The 23,549-nt window shown below is 48.6% G+C and overlaps 1 protein-coding gene across 5 annotated transcripts; it reads right to left on the bottom strand.

Annotated features, from left to right (window-relative positions):
- Positions 1 to 546: 546 nt before the first annotated feature.
- Positions 547 to 16,039, bottom strand: LOC112106119 (high mobility group protein HMG-I/HMG-Y). 5 transcript variants are annotated; one of them, XM_024199189.3, is made up of 6 exons: positions 14,893 to 14,921; positions 10,157 to 10,435; positions 9,184 to 9,292; positions 7,392 to 7,475; positions 5,835 to 5,885; positions 547 to 1,809 (listed from the first exon to the last, which is right to left on the bottom strand). In XM_024199189.3, the coding sequence occupies exons 3-6, from the start codon at positions 9,283 to 9,285 to the stop codon at positions 1,753 to 1,755; spliced, it is 294 nt and encodes a 97-aa protein (XP_024054957.1). In that variant the 5' UTR covers positions 9,286 to 9,292; positions 10,157 to 10,435; positions 14,893 to 14,921; the 3' UTR covers positions 547 to 1,752. The 5 variants fall into 5 exon arrangements, with proteins under 5 accessions (XP_024054957.1, XP_029768163.1, XP_026510952.1 ...); XM_029912303.1 differs by having other exon boundaries at positions 547 to 1,806; XM_026655167.2 differs by having other exon boundaries at positions 7,392 to 7,472.
- Between the last annotated feature and the right edge of the window lie 7,510 nt (positions 16,040 to 23,549).

Genomic DNA, 23,549 nt, shown 5'->3' with positions numbered 1-23,549 from the left:
TCTGCTGTTGTAAGCTGGAAGGAGGGATGCAAAAAGCATTAGTGCTTCCTTAATAAGAGAGCAAGGGATGGCTGGACTTTGTAACTTAAAACAAAAGGGCAATTGTTCTTGAGCACTGAGTCTTAAAGGTTCTCTCAAGATGGCAGCAGGTCAGTTTTAATCTCTGCCCCAGAGTAATGCAGACAAATCTGGCTGTGCCCTGGTTCCAGGCTTGCGATTGTGCACTGGTCACCTGTGGGGGCGGGGGTGGATCTGATTGCCAGCTGGTCCCTGTACCTTGTGTCTGCTCTGTGCTCCAGCATCAAGCCCCAGCTGTGCCACCCTTCTGACTGCAAGGAGGTGACTGCTCTATCACCAGTAGGATGCGCTGTAGGCATGTCTAAGGGTCCTTCAAAATGCATGTGATGGTAACACTTAGCTCTTGCCTACCACTTTTCATCTGTAGCTCTTCCAGCACTTTACAAAGGCAGTTGGTATCATTATCCCCCTTTTACAGATGGGGAAAACTGAGGCACACAGGTGATGTGACTTGCCGTGGGTAGGCCAGCGGCAGAGTCAGGAATAGAACTCACATCTCCTGAATCCCTGGCCATTGCTCTAGAGCCCTATCTCGTGGCATATTCTCACAGCGGGACTCTGCGTGCTGGGTGTGATCACACGTCAGTCCCAACAGAACATGCCTTGGCTGAACTGAAACAAACCGTTAACACGTAGCTGCGGCTCAGAGTCCCTCGTGCAGCCAGCCATGGAAGCGGTACCGTTGGGCTACCCCCAAAGTGATTTTAATGCATAGTTCAGCTCTGCTGCTGGGCCCAAAGGGGAAAACGACAAGGGTGATGGTTCCCCTAGGCCAGCACAGGGCTTTGGGGAGCTCGGCCGGAGCTGGATCAGAACAGGAGAGGGAGCTCCCTTCAAGCTCTGTCAATTAGGGGATCTAAGAGCAGGAAGGGCAGCCTCGAGGCCTCCACCTTCAAATCTTCCCCGCAGGGCCAGCAGCTGAGGAGGGTGGGCCAGAACATCAGAGCTGAGGGAAATGGGAGGAAGCGTCAGGCAGTTCTGCGGCTGTGAGTGACGAGGGAGTTTGAGATGATCGGGGGGAGTGGTGCTCAGCCAGCTCTCTCAGACTAACCCCCCTCCTGGACCTTGGCTCCCCTCTCAGGGCTGCAGGAAGAGGCTCCTCTCAATTGCATGCTGGCGGCAGCTTCTGTGCAAAGTGGAGATGAGGGGTGCAGCAGGGAAAATGGGTGTGTGTGTGTGTGTGGGCGGGGGGGCTTTGACAGATCTGTCCCCAACTACTGTAGTTTAAAAAAGAAAACTAAAATATAGACAGCCATAAGCAGCCCCCTCCCCTCCTTTCCCTACCAAGAAGTGTGTTGGAAAAAAAAAATCACAAAACAATAAAGCAACTGTTCTACAGGAGCCTTCCCTCAGTGAATTTCACTAGGAACAAAAGAAACTACATAAACCAGTAGGCTAAATTTTAACCCTGTCCACTAAGAAAGAGAAACAACAGAGCCCGTTCTCCCCCTTCGAGTTAACAGCGTCCGTCAGCGAGCGTGACGGCCGCTCCGTCGGTTTGATCTGTACTCCGGTGCTGCTGCTGTTTGAGTGTGAGAAAGTTGTGCAGGGGGGCGGAGGAGAAAAAAAAAACCCCACCAAGGATTTTTGTTTTGTTTCGTTCCTTCCTCAGTCCAAGAACTTGACGAGAAATGGGTAAGTTGAATGATGAGGTAGTGCCAGGTTCAAGCGTTTTCACTGCTCCTCTTCGGATGACTCCTGCGAAACGTTCACCTCCTCTTCGTCCTTCTGCTGTAAGAGAAGGGAGGAGTGAGGTAGCACCCGGCCAGCCTGGCTCCAGGTCAGCGTAGGCGCATACGCCATGTCTAGTGCACCATTAAAGATACAGCCCTCTTTAGATATGCCCCTTTGATGACTCTGTATGTTTAAAATACTCACACTCAACGGTCTTTGAGTGGAGCCCTAACCAGATTTAACTTCAAATCAAGCTCCCAAGCACTGCCAGGCCCAGCCAGGCACTTGGAACTGGCTCCACTCCAAGGCACAGATCCGAACTAGTCCCAGTATTGCCACGGTGACTTTGGGGAAGTCACTCTGCCTCTTCGCCCCGGTTTCTGTACCTGGGAAATGAGGATAAGGACACTTGCCCGTCTTTGGAAAGTGCTTTGAGAGCTACAGATTAAAAAGTGAGTGAGCGACAGAGTCACGTAACCAAGGTCGTGTCATACGTGGCGGTGGCTAGCAACTGAACGTGGAAGAATCCTGACGTTCGGCCCCTTGCTCTTAGCATTGGACCATAGCGCCTCTGCCAAGGAGACACCCCAACTTCTGTGCCTCCAACGGGCCCCTGTAATGGATTCTGGTGACCGTCCTCAGGGAGAAGCACCTGCACTGGCTGATGGTGGCAGGGCCAGTCTCAGGTATTAATGTGGTGGTGTGCACCCTGGGGCCCTGGTCCTGAGTAGGTCTTTAGCCTCGGTCATAGCAGAAATACTCAACACCAGTAACTTTCATGGACGTGAATAGCCCAACAAAAAACATATCCACCGGCTAGATGCAATGCTTCCCAGAGGCCACAAGAGGGGACCCCAGTAGCAGCTGGAATCTCAACATGCCTGTTAAGACCAACTGTGCTCTTCCTCCCCCCCTTTTGCAATGGACCTCTGTTCGCCCACTCGGAGAGCAGCACCCTCCCTTGCTCACCCCACCTCCCAAACTTGCAAGGCAGGGGGCACGCGTCAGCACTGCTGGCAGGAACCCCTGGGCTAAGTGCCACAGCGATGGCATGAACCGGAGCGAAGGCATTCCTTGAAACGCACTCCTCCGCCTGGCTCTCTTTAAAGAGACACGCACGCTCTCAAAACAGTCTGAGTCACCCTCACACTCAGCCGTGAGTCAGCAACCTCCACTTCCTCGCGTTTCATTCATAAAAAAATAAACCATTGAAGCCGGCACGGAAAGCGGCTGCCAATTCCATACAAAGTGTTCCAGTGACACAGACCTTCTCACTTAGCGAAGGAAGGAAGTGAGGGATGGGCCCTGGTTAACCCTTCTCCGCTCCTGGGAAGCGGATCGTGGTTAACCAGCATGCCAGGGCAACCCAGAATAGAAAAAGGGGTTTGGCAGCCCCACCTGGGGAGCGAGGAAGCTGGCTAGAAAATCCTGCAGCTGTATGAACCCAAGGCCCTGCTCGCAGACTGAGCTGTTTTCAGTGTAGACATTGGTTTCGCTTGGAGAATTTCAGGTAACAGCTCCCCCGGGGAGCCTGCAAAGGAATTTGCAGATTTCAGAGCCAAAGACACTGTAAAAATAATTTGAGGTGAGCTTGGTGGATCACTTGATGATTACCTGTTCTGTTCCTTCCCTCTGAAGCACCTGGCAGTGGAAAACAGAATCCTGGACTAGACGGACCTTGGGTCTGACCCAGTGTGGCCGTTCTTATGTTTGTTCTAGAACACTAGTGAGTCAGGGATTGTGCAAGTTCCAGTGATGCAGCTTTGCACTAGACTCCTGCAGTGCCAGCCCAGCCCCCAGCTGCTCTTGCTAGGGCAAAGCACCCCAATCCCCTCCCTTCACCACACAGGAATGCTGGGGACGCTTGTGTAGTCTGCGTTGTGCAGGAGACCAGACTCGATCATAACAGTCCCCTGTGGTTTTATGAATGCACCTCAATCTAGATCTGAAGCCCACCCTTTGCTGTTCCCATCTCGGGCCTCATTCAGCCAGGGATGGTTCTAGAATTTGGCAAGACAGGCATTTTTCTACCAGACAGGCCTAGAACAAGTCTTCCCCTCTTGCTGTCCAAGCTGGGATTTGAACCTACGTCTTGAAGAGCGAGCGGCCAAGTGCACTGTGCACCATGTATGTTGTTATCCCTTGTCTGAGTTTCCAGACAAACTCCCTTCAAAGCTGCATTTAGGAGACCTCTCCAAATCTGGTGGCAAGCGGCAGCATCTCGCAGCATTGGTGCAGGATATTGGAAAGCAACTATCCAGGCTTCCTCCCCTTCTCTGGATGTGGGGTCACTACAGCCAACCAGCAGCGGGTGAGCATGGCACGTTTAGCAAGGATGCTTCTGCCAAGGGCTGAGGTTGCAACTTGCTGAGCCTGAGGTGGGTGGGTAGGGATCTGCTATGCAATGTGACCTTGACAGCAGCCTAATGCTTTGCTTGAATGGAGTTACACCAGGGAGGAATTTACGGGGTGTACAAAGAAAGGGAAAACTCAAGGTGGTGGCTGGAGACAGCAAAGACTGAAATTCTCAGGGGGCTGGTGGGATGCAGGGGAACCCGTAGGGCAGTTAGGGGAAGGTGGGAGGAATCCAAGTACTGTTTACAGGGTGCCCCAAATTGCCAGGCTATCCAAGCTGGCTGTACAAGGGGATCCAGCGGAAGAGGCAGGCAGTGCCGCCTTAACCTGGAGAGAAGCAAGAAAACCATGGTTCTGCAGAGCTCCTGAAGCCAGCAGAGTGCTCCCTAGGGCAGCAGATAGCAGTTTACAGCAGGGGAAGGGTGGGGCTGCTGCAGTAGCTTATCGCTGCTGGGGTGGGGCGGGGTGCTGCTGGGGGAAGCTCAGACTGCCAGGCTCTGCAGGAGGGTCTGTGACAGCCAGAGAACCTCGGTGGCTGGGAAAGGGAAGAAAGAGGAGCAACATATGGGGGCAGAGGGAATTTGCTGCACACTCACTCTGCAGGAATGCCACCCTGGTAACACACCACAAAGCCTTGGGCAGGCCTGTGCCAGCTAGCTGAAGAGAACAAGCCACTTCCTGTTAGTCACTCTGGGGAGCAGGGAAAGAACACTGAGCTAATTACAGCCATTTAGAGTTGTCATGGACCACGGAGAGGTGGATTACCACCTACTGTATTACAGTTTACCTCCCAGGAACCCTGTGGCACGGAGACACTCATCCCCTCGCTGTACTCCCCCGGGCGTCATCCGGCACCAGGATGTGACTGTCCCCTCGACTACAGTACACTGCATCACACCCCTAAGGTGTATCACAGCGCGGCTTCCAAGGACATCTGGCACGGACGCAGGACTACGACCCTTCTGCTAATTCAATGCCACAGCCCTAGGAACTTCCAGCCCCGAGATTAGGTTGCATCCCCCCTGCTATATTTTAGCACAGGTCCTGAGGAGCTTCCAGTATCAAGACACAACCACATGCCCTCTACTCGGTTAGAGCACAGCCTGTGCTGCCAATGTCCAGCACAGAGATGCAGCTCCTTGCATCTCAGCCCCTTCCACTCTCTGTGGTGCTGCTGTGGTTGCAAAGTAGTCGAATGAGCGTGGGACCACGTCGAACCGCATGGTTCTCATGGAAATTCACAACGACAGAAGAGACAGATTTCAGGCCCAGCTTTCGGTGCAAAAGGAGAATTCCTATCAGCAGTACAACGGCTATGGCATGGAGTGTAGCAGTTTGCGAGCACTGATATCCATGCAGACTAGCCAGGGTCAGTACATGCATTAGCCCACCACCACCTGGAAAGCCCCAAGAATAGAGACCAGCTTTTCTTACAGCGCAGAGGTGAAGCCATCCAGCTGCAGTGTGGAATACCCGGACTGCAGTCACTGTGATTCCTCCAGGGCACAAGAGGCTCAGCTGAGTTTCCTGCTACTCCTCTTGATCCCACCCCCCTCAAGACTGGCTTCCTCCCTGCAAGAAGCAGGCCTCTTTCCCCACCTTGCATCTGTGCAAGGGCCTGATCCTGTGGGGTGCTGCATACTCTCCATTCACTGGGAGCAGAGAGGGCTCAGCACCTGGCAGAATTGGGCCTCGGAGAACTATTAGGATAGGAAGGTTCCACTTACCGATTTTTTGGGCCGGCCTCGAGGTTTCCTCCCAGGTGTTACTGCAGCTTTCTAAACACAGAGAGAACTTTTAAATCCACAGAGGGGACCGAAGAAACACCCCCTCATCGTCTCCTTCCCTGGAAATCTTTGATTTCTATTGTCTTCTAGGTCAGGTGTCTTCTAGCTCACCTTGTCAAACTCACACGAGTGGCAGTTCCCAGGCTGCCCTTTGGCTGCTGGACATAAAGATGGCCCCACGGGGCTAGATCCCCCCCCCCCCAATCAGAGTTATTTTCCAGCATGCAATGGCCAGGCCAGCCCCATGACTCAGAGAAATTTGCAGGATATGAGTCGCGTGTTTTCAAAACAGCTTTAAAACACAAACACACACACATATCACACGAACCTTCTGTATATCTCTACCCCTCCCTTCCCAGCGATGTCTCATACTCTGTCATTTATACAGTCTGTCCTCAAAGACTTCCTGGGGGGCCGGGTGGGGGCCTGAAGGGAGCTGGTAACCTCATCCCCCTCCCTAACACACACGCGACCCTGGGAGAACCAGCACGCTGCTGCTAGGTCACTGCTGCCACAGATTCCTCCCTAAGTATCACCTTAGCTATAAGACTTTGTCCTTCTATGAAGCAAGGATCTCAAAACCTTCCACCCACCTCCTGCCAGTCCTTTCTGATGGGTATCCTTATTCCCATCTTACAGGTGGGCAAATTGAGGCACAGGAGAAAGTGACTTGTCCAAGGTCCCACACAGCAGAGTCTGGGTCTGGATGGATGTGCTCAGAAAGGAGCCTCCTCCTATCCTCTGCCCCACACAATTCCTTTGGGGCCCGTCCACCGTTTGCAGCTGGCTAGAATAATGGTGGGATGCTCAAGGCTGCCGTTAAACAGAAGATGGGGTGTGATGTGAGCCCTCCCCTCGTCCAACTGATCGCAGCCCAGAGTCTATAGTAAGATTTCCCTGCTCCACCCCCACTTTCCTCCCTGCAGAAGGTCCTGATCTTTCCCTGCCCAGCCTTGGCCATGCAAACCCCAGCTGCCTCGATGCTGCTCCTGCCGACACTGAGAAACAAAATGTCACCAGCTGTCCCACTTGGATGCAAACGGCTTCACGTGACGAGTCCAAGGGACCCTCGTGTTCCTCCACCCGCCATCTCTCCACACAAGCATCAGTGATCATTGACTTCCTTGAATGAGGAGTTCACGGGGTCTGTATTGGTGATGGCAGGGGCGGGGAGGGGGGTAGGGAGCACCTAGGTTCCTCCCTGCAAAAATCTGGGTGCCCATCTGTCTGGTCCAAACCCTGTCTGTCTGCACAGCTGGGCTAGAAATCTCACCACTGAGCCCAGTGCGTGCGTGTGGGAAGTTCCGTCACCTCCAGCTTCCCAGAACAGAAATCCTGTGGATGCCAAGAAATCCAAGGGAGAGGGACATCTTGTGACCAGACACCCCCAGGCTCCCAGTGCCCAAATGCCAAGGAGTCACTTCAATCTTAAATGGCCATTAAGAAGCAGTGGATGGGGAAGGTCATGTGGTTTTCCCCCTCCCACCCCATACCTACCCTGCCTTTAGAAGTGGCCTTATTTTTGCTCCCCTTTGGTCTGCCACGTGGTCTCTTGGGGGTTGGTGCCTCGCTGGGTTCCTGCTGGAGACAAAGGACAGGACTTGTCAGCAGACATCCAGATCTGCAGTGATCAGTGCTGAGAGGCAGGGCTGGGACAAGCATAGCCCGTTCACAGCCCACTTGCCCATCCAAGTGGGATCTCACTGCACCCAAGAGCAGGAAGGAATCCCAGCAAAACAAAATAAATCGGAGTCCTGGCATGCATGCCACAGGGCCTGTGTTATGGAAATGCCCACAGCATGGCACTGCACCCACCCCCCTCAGTCTTAATACACAGATGCCAACCAAAACACCTGGCTAGTGTTTGCATTGCAGCAGAGGCAGATCAAGAAGGAACAATGCATGCTGGGACCTGTAGTTTCCAAGGGCTGTGGGAATTCAAAGCGAACGGATGGCCAGAGAGGGCCTGCACTTAGACTAGCTCTGCTTTCAGTGACGCACTCTGCTGTGGACAGAATGCACCTGTCACACTGCGCCCAGGAGGGATGTGGGACAAAGCATACGGGGGCTACCTGGACTTCTGATGGAACGGGCCATTGGTGAAGGGGGAGGAAAGGCATGAACCTTCCGAGAAGAGGCTGCTTTTCCTCCCAGATTTGGAGACGCAAGAGAGAAGGCCATGGGCCTGATTTTTGGAGCGGGCACTGGGATGTCTCCCTTTAACAATAAAACAGTTAACCCAAGAGCCCATAGCCCAGGAAAGAGCACCCTGAAATTTCGACACCTGGAGACTCATACAAAAAACAATCTTGTGAATTATGCATTATTCTGGTGTCACTGCTACAGTTCTAATACCCAGGCACTTTCCGTTTATAGCTGCAGCTATTAGCAAACCAGTAATCCAACACCCGCAGCCCTGCCCCCACCTCCACCGAGTGACTGCCTCCCCTCACCAATCCGAGCCCTGCTAGGCAGATATTCCACCAGCCGGAAGAGGAAGGAGGTGGGATCAGCTGGCTCAGGGCAGTTAAAAGATTGATACCAAGGGCCAGTTGCTGATGTTGGTTAGGCTGGTGTCAATGTGGAGAAACTGCAATGGCTGAGAGCAGAGTTAAGCTCCCAAATGAGATGTGCTCACGATTTCTTGTGCTTCCCCAGCTCCCTGGGTTTATGCTTAAGGTAATAATACAACAATAAAGGGAACAGAGGAATGACACTCTCCAGTGGTTAGAACACTAAGTGGGAATTGGGACACCTGGATTCCCTTCCTAGCTTTGCCACTGACTTGCTCTCAAAGCATTTTGCTAAGCAGGGATGTTACAGTGGCAACCACAGGGCATACAGCAAGTCAGTGCCTTTTCGCCTTGCCTTCTAAGTCCTTCTGGAGAGGGCCATTTGGCCCCAGCTTGGAAGCCAGAATTTAATCTTACCTGGCAATAGAGGCTATTGCTTTGCCCCATGCTAGATCTTGGGTATGAAATCTCGATAAGCATCGATTCAGCCCTCTCCGATGTCGGGAGTAGCCTCATTTTGCGGATCACAAGTTAAGAAACTTGCCCAAGGCTGCCACACGTTGTAAGGCAGTGGCGGAGCTGAAGAGAGAACCCAGGATCCCTGACTCCCAGTCCTTTGCTGTAACCACCAGAGGGTGCTAGATGGGTGATGCCTCCCAGGTGGCAAGTCAGTCATGGAGATGCCTCATTTTTTTCCTTTCCGCCCCACAGACCTCCTGTCTGCATGCCTCATAGAACCCCTCTCTAGAAACATTGAAGAAAGCAATTCTCCATACCTGAGGCTTCTTCCTGGGTCGTCCCCGTCCTCTCTTCTCAGACACGTCCTCCTCCTGTTTGGAAGCCAAGGGCTGGCTGGATTTTGCACTAGATTCACTCATCGTCTTTCTTCCAGAGGACAAAAGAAGAAGAAAAAACGGTAAGTACAGAACACTTGTCTAGATGACCCCCGTTCTATAGGTCACAATCATCCCCATAATACTAGTGGGGAAATGGGGGCACAAAGAAGGGAAGGGTCATGTGCATGGTTGATTTAGTTGGTGTTGGTCCTGCTTTGAGCAGGGGATTGGACTAGATGACCACCTGAAGTCTCTTCCAACCCTAATATTCTATGGTGTCCTAGGGAAAGCCACCCAGGTCCTGGCAGTCAGAATTACAAACTGGGGGGGGGGGTCACTGGCCAGTGCATCTGCCGTGTCCCATCAGACTCTTGCACTCCCCTCCCACTCTCCACCAGTTCTGACCCTTCTTTCCCCACAATGACCTGTGTTGGATCTGTCAGCAATAAGTTTCTTGGGGAGCAGCAGTGCAAGGAGTCTTGGTGTTTCCTTCAGAACATGAAGGTTTTTGTGCCTCGCTCTTTGCCCACCTCTCTGCAAGTACCCAAAATCGGAGGCCCCCTTTGAAAGTCTGGGCCCTGCCATTGCACGTAGTTGTCCACACACCCCACAGCTTAGGTCAGGGTGGGGCGGAACGGCAGGGGTGTCAGGAGTTCAGTGAAGGAGGGAGTGAATTATATACAGTCACCTCCTGCTATGCCTGGTGCTAACCAGCAACCCTTCACTGCATGCACCCTCTAGTTATTTACACAGGTAGAGGAGTGTAAATACACACTTGGACAGAACTACCAGGAAAAGAGCAAGATGCATGAAGTCTATGGAATAGTCTCCCCATGGAAAGTGGCAGGAGCCCCATTGCTTAGGGAACTTTTAAGTAGGCTGCACAGAGTACCCCACCAGGGAATAATCCCACCTTGATAGGGAGATGGTCAAGGTAGGACCTTAAAGGGCTTTTCCAGCTACCAATTCTGTCTTTCAGGCTGATCCTCTGCCTATCGGGTTTTTAATCCATGTTCTGTACAGTGCTTCCCTTTCTTGTCTTGGGAACACTTCCCTAAGGCTCCTGGAGAAGATACTCCAGTGGGCATTTATGCTTCTGTTGTTTGTATTGCTGAGCTCAGGGTCCCCACTGTCCTAGGTGTTGTACATGTGCAATAGTAAGAGGGAGTCCCTGCCCTGAATTGCGTACAGCCTAAGACAAGATGGAGAAAAGGAGGATTATTTGCCCCTACTCTGCAGATGGGCAATTGAGGTGTAGAGAGATGAAGAAACTTGCCCTAGATTGCACACTGAGTAGTCAAGGATCAAATCTTCTAAATCCCAGCCCAGTGCCTTTGCTATAAGACCCACCTTTAGCTCCGCTGTATCTCATGCTGATCCCAAGAATACCCCACCCCAAATGTGGAGAGGATCCACACCTTGACCCAGTCAGAGTGCCTGGCTCTTCTGATGCTATCCCGCAGCTCTGTACTGTCCCTCTCAAAGTCACAGGCAGATCTTAAGGCATACAGAGCAAAATGCATCCTGCACTAGCCGTTGTCATCCTGCCAGGCTGAGAAATGGATGGAAGGGGGAGTAAGTTCCAAACTGACATGGTGTTAGGTGCTGTACAGAGACCGTCCCTACCCCAAAACATTTAGTCTGAATCAATTCCCTGCAGCATTGGAGCCAAACTGTACCCTCTGTGGCGGAGCTGTGGGTGGGAGAAGTGGTGCAAAGGTCACCTTGGGGCAGTTGTTAAAGCCAGTCAGAAGGAAGTGCCCCTGGGCAGCCCCAGCTGGCTCCCCTGTGGAGTTCTCATGCTCCTTGTCTCCAGCTGCGGCTCCCAGCACTGGGGGTGGGGGTGGGGGTGGAGCTGGGATTCCCCCGCCCTCCACAGCCGCTGCTCCCCTGCTATCCCTTCCCCCAGCCGTGCAGTGTCCTTCACACTTATTGCATGCACCAAGGACTCCCTGCAACTCCAAATTCTCTGTGTGCCCCCAACCACACTCAACAAAAGAAGTCCATTTTTCTAGCAGTTAAGCCACTAGCCACCAGTGCTCAGAATAACGTCGCCTCCAAGTCAGCAGCGACTAGAATGGGTCCAATTCCAAAAGGATCAGCAGCGTTCAGGAAATAAAACCCACGCCCAACAAAATGACTTCGGGTTCACTAAAACAAGTGACACCAACATCTAAATTAGTTTGTCTGAATAAATCTGTGGCAGAGCAGTCGGCAAACCCATCCCCAACTGATCACAAGGGAAGCCTTAACGTAGTCCATGCGAGACCATCTAGAGTTAATGGACTCCCATCCAGCTCCAGGTAGCTAACACCTTGGTAAAGGTTAATCCGGATACTTTAGAGTAGTAAAAAAGTTTCAAGGACCCTCCTCCCATCTATAAAGAAGGGGTGTTTGCAACCCCCTGAAACCTGTTCACAATCCTCCAATGGAGAACCCATGTCCCAGGAAAACAGGTGCTTAATGATATTAGTTGTCAGCAACTGGATCCCATTCAAATGACGCTGAAAGTTGTGTTCGGAGAGGACAAAGCTCTTTCCAACACCGTTGCATGCCTAAGACAAGCAATGGTCAGTCCCCTCTACCCTCCCAGCTGTAGCAACCGAACAGGGTCCCCTTTGCAGACAATTGCCCTCAGCAACAGGCGGTTTGCTCAAATTCACACCAACAGTTATCGTCCCACGGTGATGGGCACGTAGCCGTCCTCAGCAGGGCTTCACTGCTATAGTCTGAAAGGGCCAAGCTGGGAAGGTCAGATTTCTAAAAAGTTGCATAGTGGGATGAAAGCCCAGGGAAACCACACACACATCCTGAATGCACAGACCTTCTAGGTTTTTAAAACCGTACATATGGGCTCATGTTCAGTTGTGGAAGTGACTCACAAGTAAGTAAACCTCAGAAGCCACAGCCTCATGTAAACACCCCTATGTATTACTCACTACAGCCAAAAGCCCTTCAAGGATTCTCTCCCTCAGAAATATGGTCCCAATGTTTTGGGTTGGGTTTGTTTTTAAGTAAAATTCTTGGCCATTTGGGTATCCAGTTAAGAAGTCAGGACGCTTGTCAAATGTGATACATCCTCTGAGCACTCCCTTCCATCTCTAACAACCTGGGCATGCAGGCGTGGGGAGCACTGGACCCACAACATAGTTCCCTCCGCCCTATGGAAAAGCCCCTCATCCGAGGCTGCATGGGGCAGGGCTCAGCCCTGTAGCAAACAGCCCACTGTGCTAACTCAGGGTTCCTGGTCCCCATTCTGACCCTGTAGCGAGGTTTTTGGCAGAGCTGTGTTGCCATGGAGGGAAGAGAGCCAGGAAGTAGCCTAGAGACACAAACCTCTCAGTAGATGGCCCTACCCTCCAATGGACCCCTTCAAGAGCTGCACGGACCCGTGAGGAAGAGATTTGCAGGTTCTCTGGGCTGAATCCCCTGCCAATTTTTGCAGGGGCCCTAACAGGCAACCTCACTGCAGGATTATGCTGCATTGGGAAATGGCCCTATATCTATGCAGGGATGTGATAGGTCTCTTCCCTGTCTAAGGCAGAGTCTACCCTACAGCCATGTCACTGTAGTGACGTAGCGTAGCTGTTGCCTGTGTCGATGGAAGAGTTTTCCCCATCAGCATAGTTCATCCACCTCCCCAAGAGGCAGTAGCTGGGTTGAGGGATGAATCCTTCTGTCTACATCTGCATCCCCACCAGGGGTTAGGTTAACCTAACTACATACAGTGCTCTGGGCACACAGTTTTTCACAGCCCCAAGTGAAATAGGTCGACCTAAGTTTTAGGTGCAGACCAGGCCTTAAGCTTATGAAGAGAAGACTTCAGGGGTGTGGGAGGATCTAGTCAGATCACATGGTTGTCTCCCTGCTCTCTGGCCTAACCCTCTGCAGCCAGGGGAGCAGGAAGTTAAAAGCACAGCAGACAGACAACTGGCTGGCACCTGAGAAAGGGACATGGCATTTGTAAGAACAGCCATACTGGGTCAGACCAAAGGTCCATTTAGCCCAGTATCCGGTCTTCTGACAGTGGCCAGTGCCAGGTGCTCTAGAGGGAAGGAACAGAACAGGTGATCATCAAGTGATCCATCCCGTTGCCCATTCCCAGCTTCTGGCAAACAGAGGCTAGGGACACCATCCCTGCCCATCCTGGCTAATAGCCATGGATGGACCTATCCTCCATGAACTTATCTATTTTTTTGAACCCTGTTGTAGTCTTGGCCTTCACAACATCCTCTGGCAAGGAGTTCCACAGGTTGACTGTGCGTTGTGTGGAAAAAATACTTCCTTGTTTGTTTTAAACCTGCTGCCTATTAATTTTATTTGATGGCCCCTAGTTCCTGTGTTATGAAAAGGAGTAAATAACACTTCCTTATTTACTTTCTCCACACCAGTCATGATTTTATAGACTTCTATCATATCCCCCCTTAGTCATCTCTTTTCCAAGCTGAAAAGTCCCAGTCTTATTAATGTCTCCTCATTTGGAAGCTGTTCATATCCTTAATCTTTGCTTCTCCCCCCAATCTCCACATCTGGGACTGACTTCACAGTTCCTTTGCATCAGCCACTAGCCACCAATCAAAGCCCAATCACCACCTCACAGATTAACAACAAAAGAAAAGCAATATCCACAGGGGAAAATCTCTTGCTTAAATCTCAGTCTCCACACGCCCAAGAAGTCCTGTCAGAACAGTGTCACAGGGACACCACCCAGAAGACACAGCAGGGCAGTCCCAACAGCAAGGGGATAAAATAAATAAAACCGGTTTTATTTATAAGCACAGGAAGGGCACAGGACAAGAGGCGCATGCAATTCCCTCCCTATGAACTTTACGAACATTCCAAGGGGCTGCTTTGAAGACCCCCCCACTCTAGTAGAGCAGCCATTCTTTAAAACCAGCATGATAAAAAGCGGGGGACCCCCGGAAGGGACAACACCATAAGCCCTTTGAAGATCTCTGTGTCTTAGAGGTTATAATCAAAACCACCCACAGCGAGAATGGCTTGATTTCAGGAGTAGGGTCTAGACCCCTCCTCAGGGGGGAAGGAGTGGGAGTGGAAAGAAACCTTGTAAAGTTTACAGTGGGGAAAGCCATCGTATATCTCCCCCATCACCACACCTTTGGATTGCAACTGAGTCTAGCCTCAGCCTAAACGAGACAGAAGGAAAGACCAACAGAACTCTTCCTGTCTGGACCTGTAATGAAACCAAGCCCTGACCCCCAGCTGGATGGGAAGTCTGGGAGCCAGGGAGAGCCCACAGCTGCTGGAACTGGGGGTGCTCTTGCACCCCCTGACTTGAAGTGGATTCCATCACATACAGGGTTTACAGTTTGGTTCAATAGCTCTCAGCACCCCTACTGTACAAACTGTTCCTGGTAGAGACTCTCACACCTCCAACAACAGCACCTATGGAGAGAGACACACCTTAGCTTCTCCCTGCCCGCTCTCTATTGCCACCCCACCCCCCGATGGGCAAATCAAAGAGCCCCAACCCTGCAGAAATAAAAAGTACCCCCTTGCCGTACGATCAGCCCACCACAGCATGTCGGGAACATTGCACCCAAAGAAGACAAGCAACCCCTTTACATAATGAACAGCACAGAGCCACAGGAAAGCCCCCGCCCCCCCAAAACACAGCAGTGGATTTACCACAGTCTCTTCTTGGTTGGAGAGGGGGAGACATAGCTCTGGGATCTGCCCCTTTAAAGGGCCAGGAGGAGGCGGGGTTTCTTGCGAGCCCAATGCACTACCTGCTCTTTGCAAAAGAAATGAAGGAGGGGGGAAAAAAACAAACCCACCCCAGCTCTGCCTGGCTATTGGCAGAAATGCAGGGCAAAAAAAATGAATAAGTGGAGGACAGTGCTGTCGCGCGATTTGAAAATGAAACCGGCTCGGAGTGTGCGTATTTGCAAAGATCGCAAAGGCGGACGGGGGGGGGGGGCGAAACAGGGCAACCAGGAGCAGCACCATCACCCAAGCCAGCCACCATCACCCGAGCCCTGCAGGAGCGAACTCCGCCAGCAACCCGGAGCCGATTGCAAGCTGAGCTCTTTGGCAGGGCACCCCCCCCCGCCCGTCGCTGCTGCTCTTCCTTCTCCCCCCCCAGCGCTCAGCTGTTGTCTCCGGAGGGGCTTCCATCCATCAGCTCGGAGACCTGCTGAAGAAATAGCAGTCCCCTCCCCCTCCCAAATCAGGTGCTTTAATAATAATAATAAAAAAAAAAATAAAGAAGGGGGAGGGAAGGTAGCATTGCAAATTCTGCCTACCCCAAGCCCAGCAAAAGCCCTCCCCACTTCCATTCTGCAATGCATGATGAGAAGGAAAGCAAAGGGCATATTTATTCCGCATGCCTTGCTTGCTTCTCTCTGCAAATTCTAAAAACCAGGCTTCATTATTATTATTTGCAATTTGAAAATGATTTTTGCCCCCCCCCCAGGTGCCCACTCGACTACAAAATAATCATCAAAATAAACAAAACACCAACTTACTAACCCCCCTCCCCACCACCTCCACCCAAAACAAAACGGAAAAAAAAAAAAAAAAAAAGACTCCCCACCCCCAATTGCTCCCGATCCCGGATCTGTGTGGTGTGTGTGTTTTTTTTCCCTTGTGTGTCTGTGTTGTGATCAAATTAAACCCAAACCCCCCTTCTGGTTGCTGCTGATTGCAAATGCGGATCTGAAACAAGAAGGCAGGCAAAGCGAGACTCACTCACATACATACACAGACCAGCCAGGGCTCTCTTATTTATATAAATAAAAAAAATTGTTCCAAGAGGAAGGAAGCTGGGTCAAAATCATTTGCACGGGGAGGGGGGGGGCGGGGAGGGGGAAATAGGAAAGGGACCAAAAAAAAAAAAAAAACCCCTCCAAGCCTTACTGGAGGGAATCCAGCTGCTAAAAATAGCAAAATCACACTCCAAATTAAATAAGGGCAGGCAGGCTAAGCTAAAGGGAGCTTTAAGCCCTTCCAGTTGAGGGGTGGAGCCCAGCAGAGGCTACGCTACGCCATCACCAGTGGGTGGGGAAGATGCAAAGAAGGGGAAGGGAAGGGTGATTTAAAAGGGCTGCTGTGGTTAAAGCCAATGTTGGAAGGTGGGTGGAAAGTGGGTAAGAGAGAAAAACCAGCAGTAGCGAAAAAGCGGCAAGAACCGCCTCCTCCTCTCCCCCCCCCCAACAAAACAAACCTGGTCAGATGGAGGAGACAAGAAGAGAACTATTTTTCAGAGCTGTCATGTATACATATAAATATTAAAAGAGGGTAGAACCCCCCCATTGTTCTTTTGTTTAAAGGAGAAACGATTCCTGTGTAGTTGGGCATCCTGCTGGGGGAAAGGTAGCGTGGGAACCTTGTAGTTCTGAGACCGTGATGCTGTTTGTTATTTTTTAGAGAGATGCTCGCAAGTAGCTTTGAGCCCCCAGTTTTTAAAACACATTTCCTGTTTTTTTAAATATACAAAATCACTTGGCTCGTGAGCTGGGGCAGGACCTGGTTTTGTTACCTGCTTGTGCACCACAGTTGGGACTGATCCTTGATTGGTGCTCCTAGGCTCTGCTGTAATAGAAATAAATAATTATGAAAGGGATACAGTCAACTTCAACCTGATGGGGATGTGAATATGTTCCCCTACTGCAGTTACTCCTGATTTGCACCAGTGTACGTGAACGAAGAATCAGGGCACTATAGTGTAATGTAGGGAACTTTTTCACAGCATGGGCTGCATATTAATAGATGGTCTTGTGGCCATCTTCCCTTCTATTTGTGATTGTTCAGGCCCACCTCTGACCCATGTTCGCCACTCCATGACATTCTTGTAGTAGTTGCGGCAATTGCTTATGTGGAAAAGTAACAGTAGGAGTGTATTTAATGTATTTTTAGCTTATTTTAATGTGATTTAACAGCTGGAAATAATGAAAAGCCAGCGCCGTGTGACCAGCCCCGACCACCAGCCCCCCACTTTTTTCCCCAGAACCGTTGTTGTAAACCACACCCATTTCTTCACCTAGGTTATTATAGCATTAGTCTATTAAAAGTGAAAGAATTTTTAAAATCCAATTCACTTGTCCCCTCTTTATGGTCTGTTTGATTTGCATTTCTCCCAGCTTGGATAATGAAAATGAATTGAATCAGTTTCTCTTTTTCTGAGGGTCATTTTCCCATCCAGGCTCTTACTCCTTCTTTGGGTTTCAAACTCTGCAGTTAGTTTAAAGTTGTTCCATAGATTCATAGATTCTAGGGCTGGAAGGGACCTCGAGAGGTCATTGAGTCCAGTCCCCTGCCCTCATGGCAGGACCAAATACTGTCTAGACCATCCCTGATAGACATTTATCTAACCTACTCTTAAAAATCTCCAGAGATGGAGATTCCACAACCTCCCTAGGCAGTTTATTCCAGTGTTTAACCACCCTGACAGTTAGGAACTTTTTCCTAATGTTCAACCTAAACCTCCCTTGCTGCAGTTTAAGCCCATTGCTTCTTGTTCTATCCTTAGAGGCTAAGATGAACAAGTTTTCTCCCTCCTCCTTATGACACCCTTTTAGATACCTGAAAATTGCTATCATGTCCGCTCTCAGTCTTCTCTTTTCCAAACTAAACAAACCCAATTCTTTCAGCCTTCCTTCATAGGTCATGTTCTCTAGACCTTTAATCATTCTTGTTGCTCTTCTCTGGACCCTCTCCAGTTTCTCCACATCTTTCTTGAAATGCGGTGCCCAGAACTGGACACAATATTCCAGTTGAGGCCTAACCAGCGCAGAGTAGAGCGGAAGAATGACTTCTCGTGTCTTGCTCACAACACACCTGTTAATACATCCCAGAATCACATTTGCTTTTTTTTGCAACAGCATCACACTGTTGACTCATATTTAGCCTGTGGTCCACTATAACCCCTAGATCCCTTTCTGCAGTACTCCTTCCTAGATAGTCTCTTCCCATTCTGTATGTGTGAAACTGATTGTTCCTTCCTAAGTGGAGCACTTTGCATTTGTCTTTATTAAACTTCATCCTGTTTACCTCAGACCATTTCTCCAATTTGTCCAGATCATTTTGAATTATGACCCTATCCTGCAAAGCAGTAGCAATCCCTCCCAGTTTGGTATCATCTACAAACTTAATAAGCGTACTTTCTATGCCAATATCTAAGTCGTCGATGAAGATATTGAACAGAGCCGATCCCAAAACAGACCCCTGCGGAATCCCGTTTGTTATACCTTTCCAGCAGGATTGGGAACCATTAATAACAACTCTCAGTACGGTTATCCAGACAGTTATGCACCCACCTTATAGTAGCCCCATCTAAGTTGTATTTGCCTAGTTTATTGATAAGAATATCATATTTCGTTGTCCTGTTATTTTGAAATGGCAGAGCTATTTCTGAGAGCCAAAGTTTTCAAATCTGCATGCCTACAGTTCAGTTCCTAAATAAAGATTTAGGAACCTAAATTGAAGTAGCTGGATTTTCAGACGCACTGAGTAGCTGCAGCTCTCACCAGGTCTGAGCCTGCAATGAGCTCAGCGTGGGCACAAAGGTTCACCTATGCAAAATTCAGTGCAGGATTAGGGCTATGGATCTGGATGGGAGCTGAGATTCTCAGTATTTCTGGAAATCAGGCCACTCTTATAGGAGGGATAGGATTTTTGGCCAGCGCCTAGCACAGTGGAGTCGTGGTCCCTGACTAGGGCTTCTAGGAACTAATGCAATACAACTATTACTAGTAGTAGTACTTTTCAAAAGCGCATAAACTCTTAAGGAACACAGAGCAGGTTTATTTTAAAGAAACCTAAAGGAGTTAGGTACTGAGATCCCATTGCAATTAAATGGGAGTTGGGTGCTTAATTCTGTCAGACTCCTTTGAAAATTCCAATCACAAGTCAGACTGCACGTCAATAACGTTCGTTTATCAGTTTGTCACCCTTAGAACCCTGAATGTAGATTTAGGTGCCTAACTTTAGGCACGGACGTCTGACATTTTTAAATTTGGGTAGTATGTTTTTAATAAAAGCTTTTTTTTCCCAATACAAAATTAACATGTTATGCCAAATTGTAAATTGCTCTTATCTTTTGAATAGGATATTTTTCATGACCTTAAGAAAACAAATACATATATGTAATGAAAACAAGCATATCCTGGCTTTTCTGTTTTGATTTAAAAAATCCCCTGCAAATTCCTCTGTATGTTCCTAATTTAAACACACAATATTGTTCCTGGCTACTGGAAAGTGAAACAGACTAAAAATGAAAGGGAAACTGATTAGTCTATTTTTAATGTTTAGAAAAATGCAGGAAAAAATTAAACAAATGGGACAAATGGAAAAAAGTAAATATTGGGGGTGATTCTCCTCTCAGACCAGTTTGACACTCGGTGATTCCACTGAATTCAGTGGGGTTATTCCTGATTTACACTGATTTGAGAGAAGAATCAAGCCCACATAATGGTGTTTAATCTCAATTTACACCAATGCAGATGAGACGAGAAGCAAGCCCGCTCTGATGTGCTTTTTGTTTTAAATCTGCTTTTTAATAATATAAAGCTTTAGTAACACAGGTAAGGAACTTAAAAAAAATACACCTGGTGCTATGCAACAGTAAATAATAAAATCACAATAGAAGTACCAGATCTGATTGCTTTGCAATTTGTGTTATCCTTTACACCTGTGCAAAGTGAGTTTAAAATGCTGCCATTCCGACTGGAGATTTTTTTTAAAAAATGTGTCCTTTCAGGCACTCTCTTTAGATCCAGGAATGTGATTATGGTGTGTGAGTGTGTGTGATGATTTTTTACTCACTTCTATAGTCCGTCAATTAATTCATCAAATGGAGACTGCTCAGTAATGCATCATGCAATGTTTTTCTATATATGTTTTTAATTATAGTGATGTCCTGTGGAAAATACAGGATCGTGGAGGAATTCATAGGGTGCTCGTTAAGAGACCTGTAGATTATACGTGACAATGTCAACTACTTAACATAATGTTACAAAATTCTCTATATTGACAACACCCACATGGAAGATTGAAAATAAAAAAGCCATATCTTGCTGTCTGGTTTTAAGCAGAACTCCCTGCTAGAACCAATGCTTAAAAGCCAAAGCATTGTATAGCCCAAAATATATTTTTCACTATTATTTTTGCCATCTGATTTTCATCTTTCCTGAGCTAAAACCAAAAAGACACTGCATTGATAGGCTGTAGGTGTAAGATTTCTGAGGAAAAATAGAAGGGCTTACAAAACCTGATTATAACAAAAATGAGCTCTTTGGAGAACCTGGCTCCATAAAGCAACATTTACAAATATGGATTTAAAACATTTACTTCAAGAGTTTCCAGTCCTTAAATTGCAGCCCTGGGCTACTGCAAAACCAGGAAGTGAAGCTGCCTAGAAACAAAAATGAAAGTGACCCACTTTTCCATAGTCCCAGCTGAGTGAAAGGCAGAAAGTAACTGAGCAGCGTACATTATTAAAGGTATTTTTTAAAAAACCTCCTTTGCTTTAATAATGTCTAGGTACTCCTACTAATGCAGGTAAGGAACTGTTTGTTAGGCAATATTTTTAACCTGATTGTGTCCCTGACTATGTAGCAGAGGTGAAATTATAATGGGATTCTTTCATAAATAGCTTCAGATGACACACAGTGACTCACCATGCCAAAGCACTCTGGGTCATGTGCCTCATCAGTCACCACGACTGTGGGAGGAGTTTCTATCAGAGAGTATGATTTATTAATTATTTGTATTGCAGCATCCAGAGGCCCTAACTGAGATCAGGGCCCCATTGTGCTGAGCACTGTGTGCTGCCATGGTAGAAGACGGTCGCTGCTCTACAGAGTTTACCATCTAAATAGGCAAGACTGACAAAGGAAGGATTAGTATCCTCATTTTACAGATGCGGAACAGAGGCTCAGAGAGATTGGCTCAGGGTCGCACGGGAAGGAATTTCTACTGCACAGCCAATAGGGGGAAGCACAGCATTTTGTTTTTCAGTGGGTCCTACAAAATAGTAGCTATGTTTTGAAAGTGACAATTTAAAAAATATATATATATATTCAAGGGGAAATTCTATTCTTGGATAAACTGGTGCCAGTCTGGAGTCATTCTAATGGAGCTACTTTGGTGTGAATGAGCAGAACTTGGCTTTAAGAATCTAGCAGATTCCCGCCCCCTCCCCCCCCCGTTGGTTTATTAAAGTAGGTGAAGTTTTGAGTCACTCTTTAAAGCTGGCAATGTCATGTAGCCTTACGTAATGGAACGGAAACTGGAGGTGATGCATTTTATGTGAACGTTCCATACTTTGATCCAACTTTAGTATCAAACACAGTAGCTAATGAGTGGATGTGGGCACAGACACAGAGCAATCCTGATCATTGTCCTATTCCATTTATCCCCAACAGAAGAGGGGGGAAAGGCTGGTGCTCCAAGATAGGTGAAAGTGAGAGTTAGACCTGGGAGGCCGAGGAGCCTTCAGGGGCCCTGTTTAAATGGACAGTTTTAAGGAGGCCTTCCACCACTGCACTAACAGTGTAACTCAACTGGTTCTAATGCCAGTGGAAGCGTTAGACCGAATGCTGGCAGTTTTATACGACTGTATTGTCTAGATCTACTCTGAGCAGACAGGGCATGGTCGTAAAAATGACTTAGCCCTGTGCATACGAGCACCCCACACTGTTGATCCCGCTAGTGGAATGGCACCGACACTCGTGCAACAGTGGGAGATTGCTCTAAAATTGTTGGGTAGATGCAACATAGGAGGGTTTGTGGGGTATGCTGCTGTCAAGATGACAGGGCTGTCCCCTTCCTGGTCTCTCCATCCTGGCTGTGGCTCCTGGGGAAAAAAATATGCAAGGCCTAAATTGTCAGAAGTGACTAGTGATTTTGGAGGCCCAACTTGAGAGACCTTTAAAAGGGCCTGATTTTCAGAAAGTGCCGAGCGCCCAACCCCGCTGGAAAATCCGCTATCTCAGGGTGGACACCCAGAATCACTGGTCATTTTTGGAACATTTAGGCCAAAGCTCTTTCCAAAATGCCCAGGAACATTTCTTTCTGTTGGGTGAAATCCCAACACTTGTGCTATGCAAGAGGCCAGACTAGATGACTACCAACCTGCAATGGAGGAGGTCCTGGCTCTACTGATGTCAATGGCAAAATTCCAATTGAGTTCACTGGGGCCAGGATTTCACCCTATGAATCTATGAACGTAATTATTCGACCACTACAATTATTGCTGAGGCTTTCAAAAGCCTAAGAAGGACCAAACCTCATATTGATTTAGATCAGGGGTCGGCAACCTTTCAGAAGTGGTGTGCTGAGACTTCATTTGTTCACTCTAATTTCAGGTTTCGTGTGCCAGTAATACATTTTAACGTTTTTAGAAGGTCTCTTTCTCTAAGTCTATAATATATAACTATTGTTGTATATAAAGTAAATAAGATTTTTAAAATGTTTAAAAAGCTTCATTTAAAATTAAATTAAAATGCAGAGCCCCCCGGACCCGGGCAGTGTGAGTGCCACTAAAAATCAGCTTGCGTGCCATAGGTTGCCTACCCCTGATTTAGATGGAGAGGTGGTAAGAATCATAGAATATCAGGGTTGGAAGGGACCTCAGGAGGTCATCTAGTCCAAACCCCTGCTCAAAGCAGGACCAATCCCCAGACAGATTTTTGCCCCAGATCCCTAAATGGCCCCCTCAAGGTTTGAGCTCACAACCCTGGGTTTAGCAGGCCAATCCTCAAACCACTGAGCTATCTGTCCCCCAGATTGGCCTGATGAAGAAACATGTTGGTCCTAGATAAGGATTCTCGAGTTTGAGACTCATTCCACGCTGGTTGTTGTCTTGCATTTTCAAAGCTGGATTAACTGAAGGCACTCAAGCCATCCGGGCTCTCTTGATGGATGATGTGACACATCTGGATCTGTTTCTCTGACTGTTTTGGAAGTGCTTTTCAGAACCTGTGTATTTTACTCCAAAGAGCTGATCTATTAGTTTTTCAGTTGTGTGAAACTGGTGACATTTTTTTGGCTCTGGATTTTGATAGTCATTCTCCCTGGGTCTGCAGTAGCTCAGAAAAACCCTTCCCATATGTGACGGTTCAGGATATAACTGTCATAACCAACCTTGCAGATGGATTTTATAAGGCCGTGCTTCTGAAGAAGTAGCCCATGGGTCACCAGTGACCTGGCCCACCCTTTGTGGGGCTCCGCAGAATGAGTGGTCTTGAGAACCAAGCAGTGGTTGATTGGGTGGCAGTCCATGAGAAGGTTTTTCTCCTGTGAAGTGGTTTGCAGAATGAAAAGCTCAAACCCCCCAGTAAAGA

This window comes from Terrapene carolina, unplaced genomic scaffold (genome assembly GCF_002925995.2).
Source record: "Terrapene carolina triunguis isolate 2854851 unplaced genomic scaffold, T_m_triunguis-2.0 Scaffold198, whole genome shotgun sequence".
In the NCBI taxonomy this organism is placed as follows: Eukaryota; Metazoa; Chordata; order Testudines; family Emydidae; genus Terrapene; species Terrapene triunguis.
Note: the sequence above shows the minus strand (reverse complement) of the source record. Positions and strands in the feature narration are given on the sequence as shown.